We start from the raw sequence: 20,000 nt of genomic DNA, 5'->3' as shown, positions 1-20,000 counted from the left end.
CTATTACGGGAAGAAATATACATTTGTCTTTTTATGCATTTATTAGCTGATATAGCACACAACCTGCAATGCTATGCATTTATCATAGCCTATTTATTTAATTCCTATAACAAGTGAGCTGAAGGCCGTTTCTGAGAGGTAAGTCGTACTAAACGGGAGTATGATCATACACCTCATACACCTGATCCCTCGCTACAGGCAGAGGTTAAAACTCTCTAAGCCTGTTGTACGGCGCTTCAGGGTGTGGTCCAGTGAGGCATGTGAGCGACTCTGCGCCTGGTTGGAGAGTGCAGGCTGTGACCAGGACTTGGTGGAGTGGGCGGGGCCAGAGGCTGGTAACAATCTGGATGTATACACAGACACTGTTACATCATTTATCAGCTTTGGCGAGGAGGTGTGTGTCCCCCTCCGCTCCAGGAAGTCCTTCAACAACGACAAGCCCTGGTTTTCATCCCAACTCAGGCGTCTGAGGTCAGAGAAGGAGGTGGCTAGGCGCAGTGGGACGTGGACCGGGTCAAGCAGGCCAAGTACAGGTTCGCCAAAGCTGTGAAGGAGGCGAAGCATCGCTTTTCGGAGAAGCTGCAGCAACAGCTCTCTGAGGGGGATTCCGCCTCCGTCTGGAAAGGCCTAAAGACCATCACCAACTACAAACCCAAGTCCCCGCTGATGTCCGACAACCTCCCTCTCGCTAACGAGCTGAACGAGTTCTACTGTAGGTTTGAGAAAGAGAGGTTCCCGCCCACCCCCGCCCTCTCCCTCCACCCCCCCCGGCTACAACCACCACCCCCGTCCCCCATGGGGGCCAATGTCCCTCCTGCTACCCCCACCCTCCCCTTTCCCCTCCCTCCCCCCTCCTCACCCGCCCCGCCCCACCCCCCTTTCCCCACCCCCTCTCTCTGTCACAGTGCGAGAGGTAAACAGACTGTTTAAGAGGCAGAATCCCCGGAAGGCAGCTGGTCCGGATTCCGTCTCTCCCTCTGTCCTGAAGCACTGCGCCGACCAGCTGGCCCCGGTGTTTACCCACATCTTCAACGCCTCGCTGGAGCTGTGTCACGTCCCAGCGTGCTTCAAGGCATCAACCATCATCCCCGTCCCCAAGAAGGCCAAGGTCACAGGCCTCAACGACTACAGACCCGTCGCTCTGACCTCTGTCGTCATGAAGGTCCTGGAGCGCCTTGTCCTGGCCTACCTGAAGCTCATCACGGATCCTGTGCTGGACCCCCTGCAGTTCGCGTACAGAGCCAATAGATCCACGGAGGACGCCGTGAACATGGCTCTGCACTACGTACTAGAACACCTAGACACTGCAGGCAACTACGCCAGGATCCTGTTCGTAGACTTCAGCTCGGCCTTCAACACGATCCTCCCACACATCCTGGAGCACCAGCTATCCCTGCTGCAGGTGCCGGACTCCAACTGCAGGTGGATCACGGACTTCCTGACTGACAGGTCTCAGCGGGTGAAGCTGGGGAAGAGCATTTCCAGCTCCAGGTCCACCAGCACGGGCTCCCCGCAGGGCTGCGTCCTGTCTCCAGCACTATTCTCCCTATACACCAACAGCTGTGTCTCTCGCCACCCCTCGGTCAAGCTCCTGAAGTTTGCAGACGACACCACCCTGGTGGACCTCATCTCCGGGGGGGACGAATCTGCCTACAGGGGTGAGATCGAGGGGCTGCAGAGCTGGTGCAGTTTAAACAATCTGGAGCTCAATGCTCTGAAAACAGTGGAGATGGTGGTGAACTTCCGTAGGAAAGCAGCCCTGCCCCCTCCCATCACGCTGGGAGGTACCCCGGTGGCCTCCGTGGAGTCATGCCGCTTTCTAGGGACCTAAAGTGGGAGCGGAACACCGAGGCCCTCACAAAGAAGGCCCAGAAGAGGATGTTCTTCCTCCGGCAGCTGAGGAAATTCAGGCTGCCGAGGTCCATGATGGTCCAGTTTTACAAGGCCATCATAGAGTCCATCCTCACCCACTCCATCATCACCTGGTTCCCTGCTGCAACGACCAAGGACAAGGCCAAGTTGCAGCGGGTGTTACGTTCAGCAGAGAGGGTGATCGGCTGTCCCTTGCCCTCCCTCAACTCCTTGCATGACACCAGGGCTCTGAGGAGGGCAAGAAAGATCATGGCCGACCCCTTCCACCCCGGCCACGGCCTCCTCACCCTGCTTCCCTCTGGAAGAAGGTTGCGGCTGCCTAAGGCACTGAAGGCCCGCCACAGGCTCAGTTTCTTCCCCTCAGCCGCCAGGCTGATAAATGACTCTGGCTTCCCCCTCCCCCCCGCCCCCAAGTCTGCCCAGGACTGAATATGCACTGGACTCACTGTAAAAACTCTGCACTGCACTTTATATATGTTGCACTATCCAATGCACTGTTGTCTGTCCTGTGTTGTCCTGTTTTTTGCATTTGTTGTTGTATACACGTGAAAAAAGTATAAACGCACTTACTGTAATGCCGAAGCAAATTCCTATATGTGTATGCATAATGGCAATAAATGTTATCTGAATCTGAATCTGAATCTGAATGATGCTGGTCGAGGCTTGGAGCGATGCGCGGTCCCATGGCAATCCTCCAAAACCTCTTAAATCCTCCAAAACCTCTTAAATCCTTGTTACTGGAAGGATTTCTTTGACAGTGAATCAATCAGCCTGGATGTCAGCGAGCTCATCTTCGCAGTTCATCCTTGATTTTGCCGATAAAGTGATCCAAAACCCACGATTCCTTGGAGACATAGGCTACTGGCTCTGTGTCTGTGCCATGGGTTATGCGCTAGTAGTTACTGTCGCATAGTTGTAGCCAAATAAAGCCCTATATGTAGGCTATTATAGGCTATTATATATAATTGATATACCTAATACAGACATCAAAATAGATTGTATGCCTCTACAAATCATACACCAGGTAGCCAATAGACGGAAAATCCGTCGCAACTTGGAATAAATTGACGGAAATCCGTCGTAGCGACGGAGAACTTTAATCCCTGCCCCTAGAACAGAGCAGGTAGACCCCAAAACAGGAGACTAGACCCCAGAACAGACAGAGGAGACTAGACCCCAGAACAGACAGAGGAGACTAGACCCCAGAACAGACAGAGGAGACTAGACCCCAGAACAGAACCTACCTTGTGGTAGGTCACGTGTGATTGGTTGGTACCCTGTGGTGGCAGGTCATGATTGGTTCTTACCCTGTGGTAGCTCATGTGCTTGGTGTGCCAGTCGCTCTGCAGCCAGTGTTCTGGGGCGTTCTCCTTGACGAAGTCGCTTACGCGGTTCCTGAAGTCGTTGGGTTTGAGGAGGAGGAGCTGGATAATGAAGTAGCACACCTGCGCCTCGTTACCCTCATGGCTCCTCATCGCCTGGGGGGGGCGGAAAGAGAACAAACTTTTTTACACTGAACCTGCACAATACAATTCCAAACGGACTTACAAAAGAGAGTGGAATCTGAAAACATGCCGGTATGTAGGAATCGGTATTCGGTTGTTAAGTCTGACTTCAAACGTGACGTTTAGCAATTTCCGGGTCCAAATAAAAACGTCTTTTTTTTTCTGAGTGGGGCAGTCTCACTCATATTTTTCCTTTTTAATGACAGACACAGTAGAGATTATGACAGGAAGGATGGTTGAGAGAGAGAGAAGGGATGACATGCAGGACATGTCCACGGCTGGAATCGAACCGGGACATGGTCAGCGCTTAATCCACTATGCCACCTAAGCGCACAATGACAGTTCAATCGTTTTTTAGACTCGGATCTATTCATACAACAAGGGACACAGCACTTTCCCGTTTCCCCATATTGTCAGCGTCTTTGAGCCTTGGAAAAGCGCTATACAAATATAATGAATTATTATTATTATTACTGAGGCATTTCGAAGAGAGCGCCTCAGCCAACTTTGGACCCGGAAACACGTCACGACTTAACAACCGAATTGCTTTCCAAGATCCCTTAGTGGTGAAACGTTATATGCTCTAACCTCGGACATGCAATCTCTACCAGAACATCTGAACGGAGGTGGTCGCATTCACATTTATATCATTTGGTAGAGGCTTTTATCCAAAGTGACTTAAAAATAGTGAAAATACCACCGCTCATCCGTTATCAGACTTAACTGAGGTGCTTGAGCTGTAGAGTATCAAATAGAGTGGAAAAAAAGCAACATCTGTGCAAAGATCTTTGTTTTATTGCAAGCTTTAAGTCATATGAGGGCTTTCTGAGACGGTCTCAGGAGAGCCACACTAGGCAGTCCTAGGATGGCTTCGTAAGACGTTCTACATTAAAACATTTTTTAACATTTAGCAGAGTAACTCAGGGAAAAGTGCCTAAAGCCCGGTACACACATAAGGATAACAGATTTTTTATCTGAGACAGACCCCACACATGAATCATAAAACATCTTGGATTGAACAGCCTTGATCGTATTGTGTGTGGTGTGCGCCGATATTCCCATTTCAGCACCCCACAGACATAAATGGCGCTTTTCCACTACCGGGCTGACGCGACCCGAACCGGGCCACATTTGTATCCGACCCGTGCCGTACATTCAGAAACGCTTCTCCATTATACGGAGCGACCCGGGACTGTACTTCAGCACTTCACTCAAGCCAACTTCCAGTCCCTAATACATAAATTACAAACTAAAATTCAATTCTGGAAAACTCTTCCTATCTCCCTGCTCGGCAGAGTGAACTCCATCAAGATGATCTTCTTACCTCAAATATTATACCTAATTCAGAACTTTTTTCTGACAAAAACATTCTTTAAGAAATTGGACTCGATAATAATGCCTTACTTATGGAACTACAAAGCTCATAGAATAAGTAAAAAACATCTCTACAAGCCCAAATCTGACGGAGGACTAGCTCTTCCAAATTTCATACTATACTACTGGGCTACTGCCATTAAGTCCTTTGCTTTCTGGCTGGATACCTCAATCTCTCAACCTAATTGGTTAAAAATGGAACAAGAAGACTGTCATCCCTATTCAGGTACTATACTCTTAGCTCCCACTTCAATTGTCAAGTCAATCTACAACTGTAACCCTATCATACACAACCTAACACGTATATGGAAACAAATCAAATCGCATTTCGGTCTTCATCGTATATCTCTCGCCTTGCCCATTGCAAATAATCCCACATTCATCCCATCTACTTTAGACTTCTCCACATGGAGTGACTCCAAGATTTATATATTGAGGGTACATTCGCCACCTTCGCACAACTACAAAAGAAGTTTAATCTCCCATACAACAACGTTTTTAGATATTTACAAATCAGAGATATCCTATATACAGGATTTGAAACTGAAAACCATTCAACATTAGATAACTGCCTTAAAACGTCACCATATAAAGACAATTTCATCTCTTATCTGTACGACACCTTACTATCAATAACATCCCCATCTGCGGAAAGTTTCAAGACCAACTGGGAAAAAGACATGGGTGTCCAAATACCAGATGACATATGGACAGAAAGTCTCCAACACATACATCAATGCTCAAATAACGCCAGGCACTGTCTCATACAATTTAAGATACTACATAGACGTCATTATTCCAAAGTAAAAATACACAACATGTATCCAGACGCATCACCCACATGTGATAAATGTCATTCCTCAGAGGCAACTCTCTTTCATAGCTTCGTATCGTGCCCCAAAGTCACATCCTTTTGGACTGATATCTTCAACAACATCTCAGAAATTCAAAATATTCCAATAGAGCCAGATCCTTTATTGATTATTCTCGGTGTATCTGAAACATTAAGAAAACTCACCACAGCCCAACAACATCTCCTCTCTTACTGCCTCATCACAGCAAAAAAACTATTACTTATGTCATGGAAAGAAACAACGGTCCCTACCTCCAAAATGTGGCTTCGTGATTTAACCAGTACACTGCACTTGGAAAGAATCAGATATATATTAAAGGACAAACTTGCACAATATAATGTGATCTGGCAACCTCTCGTGTCTCATCTGACGCATTTAAGCTCTTAAGTTGTAACATACATTTACACTGTTTCGGTCTTACTAAATAAGAACGATATTCCATTTGTTCATTCGCTTCTTTAATGAAATAACTCTGCAAAATGACAATAATCAAACAAGTCCTGAGCAGGGCGAATGCAGGTGTACACATTATAACAGTAGTCTATCCACTTCCGTTTCCGGTGCGTGCACCTAAATATATGACCGTAGTGCAATATTCCCTATCTCCCCCCGAGCCTTTAACACGACTACAATAAAGGCTGAAACAACAACAAGCCTATAAGAAGAGAATAACTCAAGTGTCCGTACAAAACACGAATCAACAAGCAAAGTGCACAACACAATACAACGCCCATATAACCTAGCAATGTCAACCCATGGAAAAGTCTCTGTGCCAGGCAGGCACGCAGGTCGCCCTAGCGGACCGGCGTAGGCCTGACGGCGGCGGCGGCAGCGACGTGACCGGGACTGGCGGGGAAGAGACCACTGTGGCCCCAGGGGCCGGCAGCGACATCTGGGGGACGGCACACCCTGGCGAGTCTCGAGCTGGTGTCACAGGCGAGGCGGATGTGGGGTGTGTCCCACGCCGGGGAGAGCCCGCTGATGGCAGCGCCAGCGGCGGGGCGGACCCAGGCTCCGATACGGGTATTCCAGGGCCGCTTGTGGGGTCAGGCATCCGCGGCGCACCAATAGGCGCCGGCCTGGCGATGCGGATCGCCAGATCATCATAGATCGATCGGGGCGGAAGCTGGTCATTGCGAACCGGGTAGAACTTGCGCAGGAATCTCCTGTTCCGAAGTGTGATCCTGCCCGAGCCGTCAATCTTGATCACGTATTGATCGTGCTGACGCACCTCCACGACGCAGCCCGTCCGGTCCCATTTGTTGGGGTGGGGTCCTGTCTGGTTCTGTACACGGACCAAATCCCCAACTACGAGCGGCGGAAGGCGTTTAGTGTGCTCCGCCCAGGTGCCCGCTGTGCGGATATGGCGTTTGCGGAGGGCCTCCTCCCTCGCTGTCAGTGTCTCACGCCAAGTTTCATGAGGCCTGTATTTTCCGGGGGCGATCGGGATGAAATCGCGTATCGGGCGGCCGAACACACACATCGCTGGGGAAATCTTGGTGTCCGGGTCAGGCATGTTGCGGTACTGCAGTACCGCCCTCTGCACGGCGTCAGTGTCGAGTTCACCCTTCGGGCCAGTGTTGTCAGTGATCAGCCGTTTCATCGTTTTCACCCCTATCTCTGCACGGCAGTTGCTGTGGGGGAAAGCCACTGATGAGAGGCGATGGTGGACCCCCCATCTGCGCAGGAAAGACCTGGTCTCGGCGGAGGTGAACTCAGGCCCCCCGTCTGATGAGAGCTCCTCAGGTGTCCCGTATGTCGCGAAGGCGCGACGTAAGTGGCTTATCAGGTCGAGAGCGCCACCCGATGACCTTGAGATGATCGGCCAGTTCGAGTAACGGTCCACCGTCACGAGGTAGTGTACACCTCTGTGCATGAAAAAGTCTGAGCACACCGCCTGGAAGGGGTAAACGGCCGGGATGGGCGGGGTCGGCGGTGCCCCAGGTTGTGAAGGCGCCATCCGGTGGCAGTGCTCGCAGTTGTTCCGAGCGGCGCTGATGTCGGCTGACATGCCTGGCCAGAACACAGAGGACTCCGCGCGTGAAGTTATTGATTTGATCACACCCCGCCTTAGTGCAGTCCATCTCATATTTGCAAGTGTCTGCCTGCCCCTTCAAGCGGGCGTGGAATGATCGGATGGGCTCCTCATGTCCCTGTCGCATGTTAGATAGGGCCACCCGAGCCACCATGGTGTTTTCCGCACGGACGGCGAGCGCCTTCATGGCCGCGAGGACCTCTCTCTCATCGCTGTCTACCAGGCTTCTGCCTGCAGCGCGAGTGAGGTCTTTCCTCAGATCCTCTTCGCAGCACTCTAGGAGCTGTGTGACGATGTCGGGTCCGATCAGCTTAGTGCCCCTCTTGTATTCACCCCAGCGGGTTACGAAGTATGACCAAGTCTCTGCCGTCCCGGCCAGTGCTATAGAGGGGCGCCTGAGTTTCTCCATTTTACTGTTGCTCGGCGCTCTGGGGACTGCAGTGTGTGTTGTTGCATGTATGTTCAGCATGGCCACTACCACTGCTGCCTCTTCATGTCTGGCTACATAGTCACAGCCCTCGATCGGGCAATCCACTATTACAGGTGCCATTAGTACAGCTACTCCCCAAAAAAATATTCTGTTAATTACCAGTTATATTCTTTGACGACATGTCCGTATTCAGATTCCCGGGTGGCGTTATTTGCCGATGTCCGTGTGAGTCGTTCGCGGATACATGCGTCTTCTTTGTTGGTTTGTCTGCTTGACTGCATCACGTTGTTTGATTATAAATAAGAACGATATTCCATTTGTTCATTCGCTTCTTTAATGAAATAACTCTGCAAAATGACAATAATCAAACAAGTCCTGAGCAGGGCGAATGCAGGTGTACACATTATAACAGTAGTCTATCCACTTCCGTTTCCGGTGCGTGCACCTAAATATATGACCGTAGTGCAATATTCCCTACTTACTTGATGAATGAATGAGTGAATGAAGGATAGGGGATAGGGAAATAGCGGGGACAGGGGAAAATAGGGAAGGGTACAGGGTAGAAGGGTACAGGGTAGAAGGGTACAGGGTAAAAGGGTACAGGGTAAAGGGTACAAGGTAGATACAGGGTACAGGGTAGATAAGGACAGAACTCTTACATCTTTTGTTTATTCTTAATTTTAAAATTTTATTTTATGTTTTCTCTATATCTTTTTGGTCTGTTCGTTTGTTTTCAGTTTTTTCTATGTCTTGATACTGCTCCAAATATATAGAAAAAACTTGAATATATCTGTGTATATCTGTTGTGTAAATGAAAATGAGCGTTGATCCAACATAACCTGTGAACATTGTTTTGGCTCAATAAAAAAACATTTGAAATAAGAGCACTTCACTGTAATAAGTGCCGCTATACAGCTCATTGGGGGGAAATGCGATAAGAATTATGTCAAAATGCAGCATTATCATGCACAGATCAGCTTTAAAACATGTAACGTTAAGTGCCAGTTACTTGCCGCTTTCAGTTCGTCACATCAACGAACTGAATCAGTTCGAGATGAACTCTGCGCGAGTTCCATAAATTCCTCTGTTGAACCGAAAGTCCTAAAGTGTTTTAGCCTTCTCCCTTTCCACTGGTAATAAGGAATTGGCAAGAATAGATCGATATAAATAGATCAACATTTAAAAACAGAGGAAGAGAATGATTACAATATAGAGATAAAAGTGTTATTACTGGAACTGTATTCTATTACCGGGATAAAGCACTCTCTCTATTTCGGGCTAAACTGTGCCGTGTAGCCGGCGTCCTGGTTCCTCCAGCAACCGGACACTTCCATAAATAACAACAAATATGTAATATGTAAATATGTAATACCACGTTCATTGATAAAATGAATGGAAAGGGGTGATGGCAGTTTTAGAAGGGGGATGATGAAGCACTGGACTATGGAACGGCACAGCACATCACAACGGGGGGAAATGCGATAAGAATTATGTCAAAATGCAGCACCATCATGCACAGATCAGCCTTAAAACATGCAACGTTAGATATATAACGTTAGACAGGGAGCGATGTATTTCTACGGAAAGGCTGTGCTTCTCTCATTGTGTGTGCTTTGTGTGTTGTGTGTTTTGTGTGTGCTTCTCTCATTGGAATGACGCGGGGCTCATACAATCTCTGCGTTTGTTATGGATACGAGTCCTGCACTGTCTTGCTGGTATTCATATATATTTATTTATACAGAATATGGATGTTACGTGCCTGTTACTTGCCGCTTTCAGTTCTAGTAGATTTGTAGTTTAGATCTTGCAACTAGGGAATCGCCGACATGTTAAAGGGAGCAAGACGTGAATCTACCAGCAGTTGGCTCATGAGTGAACAGCAAAAATGCCTGGACGGCACAGCTTGGGATTCCATTGAAGTTAAAGGGAACTGTGTGAAAGAGGCTTAAATGTTGAAATAACAGTAATACCATGTTCATTGATAAAATGACACAAGGGATGAAAAGGGGAGATAGCAGTTTTAGATGGGGGATGATGAAGCGCGCTGGACTGAGGAGCAGCATATGCACATCACCGTAATAGCGATTTTTTTGTTATGCTTGTTGTAAATAAAAGTTCTATGATGCATTGAAATGACATTAAACTAAGATAATAAGATGGTTATCATAATTTTTCAAATCTTTATTAATAAGTTATTACAGAAACAGTAAGTGACATTTTCCGAGAGCGAAATCTGTTGGCGGTTAGCGAAGAAATCTATGAACATGGGATGACGATTTCCGTTGACCAATCAACGGTATGCAGCGTCACACGTCACACGCAGCCTGGCAAAAAAAGTACCTTTCCCCAACTTTCGCTACCCCTCCCGAACAGGAACTAAAAATGGCACGGGTACTGTGGCCTGGTCCGGCTCGGTTGGCAGTGGAGAAAGGCAAAAGAACAGGGCCAGCCCGGGCCGACCCGGGTCGGCCCTGTAGTGGGAAAATGCCAAAAGACTATCGTTACGACAGTCTAGAGCAGGGGTCGGCAATAGGCGGCCCGTGGGCCATTGCTGGCCCGTCACCAATAATATTTGGCCCAGCAGATTATTTTGAGAATCCACTTTTATTTATGTATTTTTTTTATTTATTTTTACAATATCGGACCGACAGTCCCACACCACGCCTATAATGTCCGAATAGAGAATCGACCTCCACCTGAATAAGGCGTATTGTACTTTTATTCATGTTGAGAGTGAATGACACAGGGACAGACAATCAGGCAGCGAAGCGCACTGACGCTGAACCCCTCAGAGTGAATCATAAGTAGGTGGACAAGGCGTGGTGCTGAAATAGCGTGTGTGGTTTGAAAAAAATAACATCAGCTCATTAAATCATTCAAACGTAATGTTTACGTATGTGACTGCAACACACATATGAACAGTAACAAAGCAAATTCTGTTTAATTTTCTGAAAAACATTGACAACAAAATCGGCGCAAAAGTGGTGGTAGGCATATGCTCCTGAAACGACAGAGCAAACGCGCTATTAGGGATAATAAGTACAATGAGCCATAAGCCATTCATTCAAAATATACAAAATACAATTAGGTTATTAAATACAATAACGACAGGCTTGGTACTCACGTAATGTGAAAAGTGGCATCTCCCATCGGTCAGTATTTGCTTGATATCTGGTGATATTGACGTCACTTTAATCCGCGGTTGTTTTGAAAACTAATAATATTCTTGATTTGATTATTGATAATAGTGATAACTTGAGTGTTTTCAAAGGGACATTTAGGCAGGTTTGTAATAACGGACACTGTATTTCAAATTAATTAGAGAGAGTCTCAACTATCGCAACTCTATAGTTTATGCACCGCCGCAACCTTCTTTCTAAGATGCAACGATCTCCTGTAAGGGGTTCAGAGCTGTCTGGAGTTCCTCCTGGATTGACACAAAACTTTACTGAGGAGATTTCTGGACTAATTTGACAGTCCCACTATGCTTTCATACTCAGTGATTACTAATTAATAAGACCATTATGATAACGACATGGATCCATGTTGAGATGTCCGCGAGACATGCAGAGATTGTTTGTTATTTGAAGGGTATACCGCCATCCGCAGGCAGTTTATTTTTATTTTTTATGCATCAATCGATTCCTCTCGTGCGTCTTTATCACATTCATTGACGAAAAGGACGACTCGCATGTATAGAAAGGGAACATTGTGAGCACGGAAAATGTGAGTCTCACAACGGCTTTGCATTGATGAAACCAGGTAGGATGAACGTATAGTTCGCTGTCCATTCCTCTTTAAATGCCCTGTTTTCACCGTCAACTTTCCTCTTTAGACCTTTGGAGAGTGACATTATGTTTCTCTTGCTAGCAGGTTAAATGTTTAGCTAACTTCACCCGACACGCAAACAACCAATCCAATAATAATGTGACCTTGTCTGGGAGGAGGGGGGAATAATTATCTGAATAAAACTATGTTAAATAATTATTAGAATAAGTTAGGCTGCGATACATCGTCAGTCCACACATTTATTATTCAAAACTATGGAAGAGGGTGAAACTACGTTTCAACGTTGTTGAGAATCACAACACAAACTCGCTAGTCAAGCCTAATACTGCAACGTAATGGATTGGACTACTACCTAGTTAACTATAACACTACTTTACATTGTTAGCAGGCTCACAAAACAAGCTGTGTTAGTTGACTAGCAATGTGTACAAGTATTAGAACGTGTCACATTTTTTAAACAATCAATTACTTAAATTAGCCTTTGATTATGTTCTGGCCCGCCATCTAGTAGCTCAAAAAAATGTTGGCCCGAGGCCAAACCTAATTGCCGACCCCTGGTCTAGAGTCTCGTTCCCCAAGCCAGAAACCTTGCGTGATCTAACGTAGTACCCTGACTGACCTGTACGAGGCAGCCATGTGTGACAGGGCAAATAAAGTGCCGAAGAACGAAAAGAAGAAGTCAGCTCGCTTCTTGATTGGCTACATTCCATCCACGTCACAATCGGACTCGCGAGCAGGGTTGCCAGATGGGATTGACACTTTCCACCCTAACCACAGTCTAAAAGCGCTAATTCCACCATAAAAACCCGAGCCCATCTGGCAACCCTAGTCGGGAGTTGTCGGGAGTCGGGAGTTGCCCCCACACATACGGATTTTTGGTCGTAAATGTTGAACACACCATTTACGATTGTCGGCCCGACCATTTTCCAAGCAGATTGTCGGGAGAAATGGACTCTTAACACACCTCACACCACAGGATAATCTTGTAGGATAATCTTTAGAGCCATCCGATAATCGGGCGTTTGCTGTCCTTGGTCGGAAGGGGGGAAATCGGCCAGATTATCTTTATGTGTGTACCAGGCTTTACTCAGAGGCACACTGATGGTGGTGTTCCCAGGTGGGGGATTTGAACTCATGACCTTCTGATTGCCAACTCCACTATTCACTACTAGGCCACCACCCACCACCCCCAATTGTTTGGTGGCGTCCCTCACCAGACAGAGGATGAGGCGGTCCAGGGTGACGATGTTGTACTTCCACACCATGTCGTTGAGGATCTCGATGCACTTGTTGAGCTGCTGGCCGCCGGCGGAGGTGGAGAACTCGTACACCAGGAAGTCAGCGAAGGTCCTGACGTGGGCCACCAGCGCCCGCGCCCCGATACGCTCCAGCACCCTGGAGGGAGGCATGACACACATTACACATCTCAGAACTGATGTTGTGGTCTGATGTTGAATCATTGCAGCGTGTGATGACGGCAGATGGCAAACTGAATACAGGTGGTATCTGTGTGTCTCTCTCTCGCGCACACACACACACACACACGCATATGCACACACGCACACACGCACACACACACACACACACACACACAAATGCCTAGAGGAATCATGTTTACTGTGCATCATTACTGATGAGTGAGGACAGACTGTCGCTATTCAATCCCATTACTAATGAGGTGTGTCTGCGTGTGTGTGTGCGTGTCTGTGTGGTGTCTACGTGTGTGTGTGTGTGTGTCTGTGTGGTGTCTGCGTGTGTGTGTCTGTGTGTGTGTGTGGTGTCTGTGTGTGTGTGTGTGTGTGTGTGGTGTCTGCGTGTGAGAGATATACCCGCCTGTATTCAAGTTGACATGTCCCCACACCCCACAGTGATTCAACATCAGACCACCAAGCAGCAGCAGCACCTTCCTGACACGCCATCAGTCATTCCATCATTAGGCAGGGAGACAGGCCAGCAGAGGAGAAGGCCTCTACCTCTATATCTATCTCTCTCTCCAACCAAGACGCACAAACTGATGAACCATTTCAGCTAACGGTAAACGGACTGGTAAATGGACTGCACTTATATAGCGCCTTTATCCAAAGCACTTTACAACGGCCTCTCATTCGCACATTCACACACCAATGGCGGCAAGCTGCCATGCAAGGCACTGGGAGCTCACTGGGAGCAATTTGGGGTTCAGTGTCTTGCCCAAGGACACTTCGACATGTGGCCAGCCGGGGCTCGAACCACCGATCTGCCAACCTTGCGATCATTAGACGGCGGCACTACCTCCTGCGCCACAGCCGCCCCAAAGCTAACCCTTGAAACACAACGGAAGCGGATGAGAACATGTAACTTCCTGGTTCTGTGGAGGAGGAGAGGGGGTGGGGTTTCTTTCCTACAGACTGGAGAAGAAAGAGAGAGTGAGGGAGTAAGATGTTACTTTATTGTTAAAAACCAGGTGACGTACAGGCATTCAACGACATCTAAACAACGTCTAATTCCTCGCTATGTCTCTTTGTGCGGGAAGAGAGGGGGAGAGCTTTCTTTCCTACGGGAGAGGAAGGAAAGAGAGAAGAGATGGAGAGAGATGGAGGAGAGTGAGACAAGGAACAAGAGAAAGAGTGCACGAGTGGAAGAGAGGGGGGAGGAGAGAGTGAGGGAGGACAGTGAGAGAGAGAAAGAGTGAGATAGTGAGACAGAGAGAGAGAGACAGAGAGAGAGAGTGAGAGAGAGAGAGAGAGGGAGAGAGAATCCAGTTCCATTGTCCTCTTTGTAGAGGTGCTATGTTTCCTATTGGACCTCCATCCTCCAGGCAGACAGGGCCTAAACCCCAGACCTCAGGGCAGACAGGGCCTAAACTCCAGACCCCAGGGCAGACAGGGCCTAAACGCCAGGGCCCAGGTCAGCGTTCAAAGCCAGGCTGGGCTGCTGGGTGAGTCAGGGGCAGAATGCAGGGGCAGCATTCTGCTCTGTAAATCCCTCTAAACCTCTGAACCCCTCTGAGTCATCCTCTCCTCAAAGCCCTGCTGGAACCAGCGTCTCTGCTGCAGTCCCCTGGCTCTGTGTCACATTACAGCTGTCTACTGGATTGTGTTGTGTTGCGTTTCGTTTCGTGTCATCGTGCTCTGTATAGCATTTATTTTTTTTGCACCATTGAGGCCACTGTGAAATTATCCCTTTACCAAAAGACCACTTTATTTGCCCATTGGCACTTAAGCCCTAAAGTACTCCAGGGAGACTGTCCCTGTAATCTCTAATTGTAAATCACTTTGGATAAAAGTGAAGTGTCTGCTAAATGGTAAAAATGTAAATGTCTTACAAAGCTCTCCTAGGACTGCCTACTATGGTTCTCCGGGTAATGGCTAAAAGTGGTGGTCTAGTGGATAGTGAGTTGGACTGGTGATCCGAAGGTCATGAGTTCAAATCCCTCCTGGGAACACCACCACTAGTGTGCCCTTGAGTAAGGCACTTAGCTCTAAGTTACTCCAGAGAGACTGTCTCTGCTAAATGGTAAAAATGTAAATGTGAATGTCTTAGAAAGAACCTCCTAGGACTGCCTGGCCTGGTGCTCTCCAGCCATCACTCTGCAGGGCTGTGACGTACAAGGCAGAGGCAGGTTTACAGTACAGAGATGTAGCCTCATCCCTCCCTCTCTCATCCCTCCCTCTCTTATCCCTCCCTCCCTCATCCTGTGAGAAGAGGGGGGGATTCTTTCCTACAGACAAGAGAGAAAAGAGAGAGATAGGGAAAGAGAGAAGGAGGAGAGTGAAACAAAGAGAGAGACAGAGAGAGAGAGGGAGTCGTTGGAGCATGTAATAACTTCCACAGAAAGGTCCTCCAGACAGGTTATATAAACAACCCATCAGTCTCTCTCTCTCCCTATCTCTCTGTCTGAATCAGATTTATTGCCAAGTAGGTCTCAACCAAACAGACCCCCAGGCAGACAGACAGGCAGGCAGGCAGGAAGACAGACAGGCATTGTGTTAACAAGGGCTGTTTCATCTGCTTTATCCCTGATCGGCTTCCTTTAATAAAAGCACTGTTTTTAAAAATGTAATAAAATGTATTTCTCCACAGTACAACGTGTCTCCAGAGCCCAGTTGTTCAAAACTTTCCAATCTGGATCAGAATGATCCAGGATCAGATCTATCTGGCTGATTTTGAGTCGTAGAGGGGAAATCAGCCAGCTCCATCTGATCCTTGATCATTCTGATCCAGATTAAACGTTTTGAACAACTGGGCCCTGAGTGTGTGTGTGTGTGTGTGTGTGTGTGTGTGTGCGTGTCCATGTCACACGACTGCGCATTCCTAACATCAGCTTCTCTCACAGGGAAACATCTACTAGAATGGGAGGGAGGGGGAGGAGGGGGAGAGAATGGGAGGAATGAGGAGGAGGGGGAGAGAGTTCTTTCCTATAAAGGCGAGAGGGGAGAGAGAGAGACGGTGAGGGACAAATAGATTCATAGAACACTGAACACTGCTGCAGCATTCACTCATACAGCCTTGATACAGCCTTGATACAGCCTTGATACAGCCAATCACACGCCCTGATTACTGAATAACACATTCAGATGACGGCCGTGTGAGACTGAGTGTGTGTTCTGAGTGTGTGTGTGTGTGTTCTGAGTGTGTGTGTGTGTGTGTGTGTATATGTGTTCTGAGTGTGTGTGTGTTTGTGTGTTCTGAGTGTGTGTGTATTCTGAGTGTGTGTGTGTATTCTGAGTGTGTGTGTGTTCTGAGTATGTGTGTGTTCTGAGTGTGTGTGTGTGTGTGTGTGTGTGTGTGTTCTGAGTGCGTGTGCGTGTGTTCTGAGTGTGTGTGTGTGTTCTGAGTGTGTGTGTGTTCTGAGTATGTGTGTATTCTGAGTGTGTGCGTGTGTTCTGAGTGTGTTCTGAGTGTGTGTGTGTGTGTGTTCTAAGTGTGTGTGTGTGTTCTGAGTGTGTGTGTGTTCTGAGTGTGTGTGTGTTCTGAGTATGTGTGTGTTCTGAGTGTGTGTGTGTTCTGAGTATGTGTGTGTTCTGAGTGTGTGTGTGTGTGTTCTGAGTGTGTGTGTGTGTGTGTTCTGAGTGTGTGTGTGTTCTGAGTGCGATTGTGTTCAGAGTGTGTGCGATCGGTGTGTGTGTGTGTATGTGTTCTGAGTGTGTGTTCTGAGTGTGTGTGTGTGTGTGTTCTGTGTGTGTGTGTGTGTGTGTGTGTGTTCTGAGTGTGTGTGTGTGTGTGTGCGTTCTGAGTATGTGTGTTCTGAATGTGTGTGTGTGTTCTGAGTGTGTGTGTGTGTGTGTGTGTTCTGAGTGTGTGTGTGTGTGTGTGTTCTGAGTGTGTGTGAGTGTGTGTGTTCTGTGTGATTGTGCAGCTGAGAGTCAGCGTTAGTGGGTTAAATCCCCGCGCTGCTGTTCAGAATGACAAGTAGGGGGCTGTGTGTGTGTGTGTGTAATGAGAGAGTGAAGTGTTTGTTTGTGTGTGTGTGTGTGTGTGTGTGTGTGAGAGAGTATGTCAGTGTATCAGTGTGTGTGTGTGTGTGTGTGTGTGTGTGTGAGAGTATGTCAGTGTACCAGTGTGTGTGTGTGTGTGCCACACAACAGGTCTTTGTGTTGGAGGGACCAGCTGCAACAGGAGAGAAAGGACGACTCTCCCATCACACCCTCCTCCTCCCTCATCCCCCCATCACACCCTCATCCTCCCTCATCCCCCCATCACACCCTCATCCTTCCTCATCCCCCCATCACACCCTCGTCCTCCCTCATCCCCCCATCACACCCTCATCCCCCCATCACACCCTCCTCCTCCCTCATCCTTCCATCACACCCTCATCCCCCCCATCCTCCCTCATCCCCCCATCACACCCTCCTCCTCCCTCATCCCCCCAGCACAGCCTCCTCCTCCCTCATCCCCCCATCCACCTCCCTCATCCTCCCATCACACCCTCATCCTCCCTCAAACCCCCATCTCACCCACATCCTCCCATCACACCCTCCTCCTCCCTCATCCCCCCATCACACCCTCCTCCTCCCTCATCCCCCCATTGCACCCTCCTCCCTCATCCCCCATCATACCCTCCTCCTCCCTCATCCCCCCATCACACCCTTCTCCTCCCTCATACCCCCATCACACCCTCCTCCTCCCTCATCCCCCCATCACACCCTGCTCCTCCCTCATCCCCCCATCACTACCTCCTCCTCCCTCATCCCCCCATCACACCCTCATCCTCCCTCATCCCCCCATCACACCCTCCTCTGCCCAACCATACTATCTAGGTGATGTGTTTCTATACCTGAAGCCTGTCTAGGTGGTGTATATCTACCTGAAGCCTGTCTAGGTGGTGTATATCTACCTGAAGCCTGTCTAGGCGGTGTATATCTATACAGAAGACTGTCTAGGTGGTGTATATCTACCTGAAGCCTGTCTAGGTGGTGTATATGTACCTGAAGCTTATCTAGGTGGTGTATATCTACCTGAAGCCTGTCTAGGCGGTGTATATCTATACAGAAGACTGTCTAGGTGGTGTATATCTACCTGAAGCCTGTCTAGGTGGTGCATATCTACCCGAAGCCTGTCTAGGTGGTGTATATCTACCTGAAGCCTGTCTAGGTGGGGTATATCTACCTGAAGCTTATCTAGGTGGTGTATATCTACCGGAAGCCTGTCTAGGCGGTGTATATCTATACAGAAGACTGTCTAGGTGGTGTATATCTACCTGAAGCCTGTCTAGGTGGTGTATATGTACCTGAAGCCTATCTAGGTGGTGTATATCTACCTGAAGCCTGTCTAGGTGGGGTATATCTACCTGAAGCCTGTCTAGGTGGTGTATATCTACCTGAAGCCTGTCTAGGTGGTGTATATCTACCTGAAGCCTATCTGGTTGATGTGGTTCTATACCTGGAGCCTATCTGGTTGATGTGGTTCTATACCTGAAGCTTATCTGGTTGATGTGGTTCTATACCTGAAGCCTATCTGGTTGATGTGGTCGGTCTCCAGCAGCATCTTCCAGAGCAGGCAGAGGAAGAGTGGCGGGGAGCCCTGCATGGAGAAGTGGGTGATGATGTCATTCTCATTGGTCATGCTCTTCCACTTCCTGTACTCCTCCTCCACGTTCTTCTTCAGGTTGAAGCGGCTCTCCTGGGGAACGTTGTTCTGCTTGAAGAACGCCTGGGAGGGAGGACACACACACACACACACACAGACACAGACACAGACACGCACACGCACATACAGTACAGAAGTTAAGCCTTTCACTGGGGAAGGAAGGAAGGAGTGCGTGCGTGCGTGCGTATGTGTCTGTATTAATGTATGTGTGTATTACTGACTGTGTGTGTGTGTGTGTGTGTGTGTGTGTGTGTGTGTGTGTGTGTGTGCGTGTGTGTGTGTGTGTGTGTGTGTGTGTCTGTGTGTGTGTGTTAGGGTTGGGCGGCTTTACAGTTATATTGTGGTTGACATTTTTTGTGGTCAATACCGTCATAAAACCGTCCTAAATTGCGATATATAATAAACGCCTTTAGCGTGTTTGTCCAGCACCACTGTCTGTGGTTGAAGATGCTATAAAAGTGACGACAGAACTGAAATTTGAAAGCATTTCGGGTTCCGACTGAATGACAAGGGCAAGCCAGCAGATCTTGACGAGGCTGTGTGTGAGACTTGCATGAGAGAGGAGCGAGCAGAGTTAGAGACGACTGCCTATCGCCACCAGCCTGTAATTGACGGAGACGACGATCACTTTCTCTGGTGGAAATCCACTGGCTCCCCGCTGGTGGAATGAGCTTCCCACGGCTGTCAGAACTGCAGAGTCACTACCCATCTTCCGTCGGAGACTGAAGACCCATCTCTTCAGGTTACACCTTAACTGCTCCTCCTGAGACATCTACTGCCCCCCAGCACTGCGTCTCCTGAAGACACCCGCTTTTCCTCTCTACTGTGTCCCTAAAAACGTCTATTGCCCCCTTGTACTGTTTCTCTGTTTCTCCAGTGTCTAAATATATATATATTTAAAAAAAAAAAGTTTAGAAGAAGGTGATAGAAGAAGGTTTTTCCTTCTATCAATGGCCCCGGGCCTGAGCTAGATTACTCTTCCTGCTATGACTGGTGGATTGATGATTCACTTGCTTAGTATTCAAATGTATTGATTGTAAGTCGCTTTGGAATAAGGCGTCTGCTAAATGCCA

The 20,000-nt window shown here is 48.2% G+C and overlaps 1 protein-coding gene across 1 annotated transcript in view; it reads right to left on the bottom strand.

Annotated features, from left to right (window-relative positions):
- The window catches only part of med23 (mediator complex subunit 23), a 95,769-nt gene that overhangs the window by 19,936 nt on the left and 55,833 nt on the right, over nucleotides 1-20,000 (bottom strand). Inside the window, exons 19-21 of the mRNA XM_080533244.1 lie at nucleotides 18,785-18,990; nucleotides 13,074-13,254; nucleotides 3,180-3,350 (exon numbers count right to left, since the gene is read on the bottom strand). Coding sequence (XP_080389370.1) covers nucleotides 3,180-3,350; nucleotides 13,074-13,254; nucleotides 18,785-18,990 — 558 coding nt within the window. The remainder of the gene's footprint in view (nucleotides 1-3,179; nucleotides 3,351-13,073; nucleotides 13,255-18,784; nucleotides 18,991-20,000) is intronic.

Source organism: Nansenia antarctica, assembly GCF_963989245.1.
Source record: "Nansenia antarctica genome assembly, chromosome: 6".
Classification (NCBI taxonomy): domain Eukaryota; kingdom Metazoa; phylum Chordata; class Actinopteri; order Argentiniformes; family Microstomatidae; genus Nansenia; species Nansenia antarctica.
Note: the sequence above shows the minus strand (reverse complement) of the source record. Positions and strands in the feature narration are given on the sequence as shown.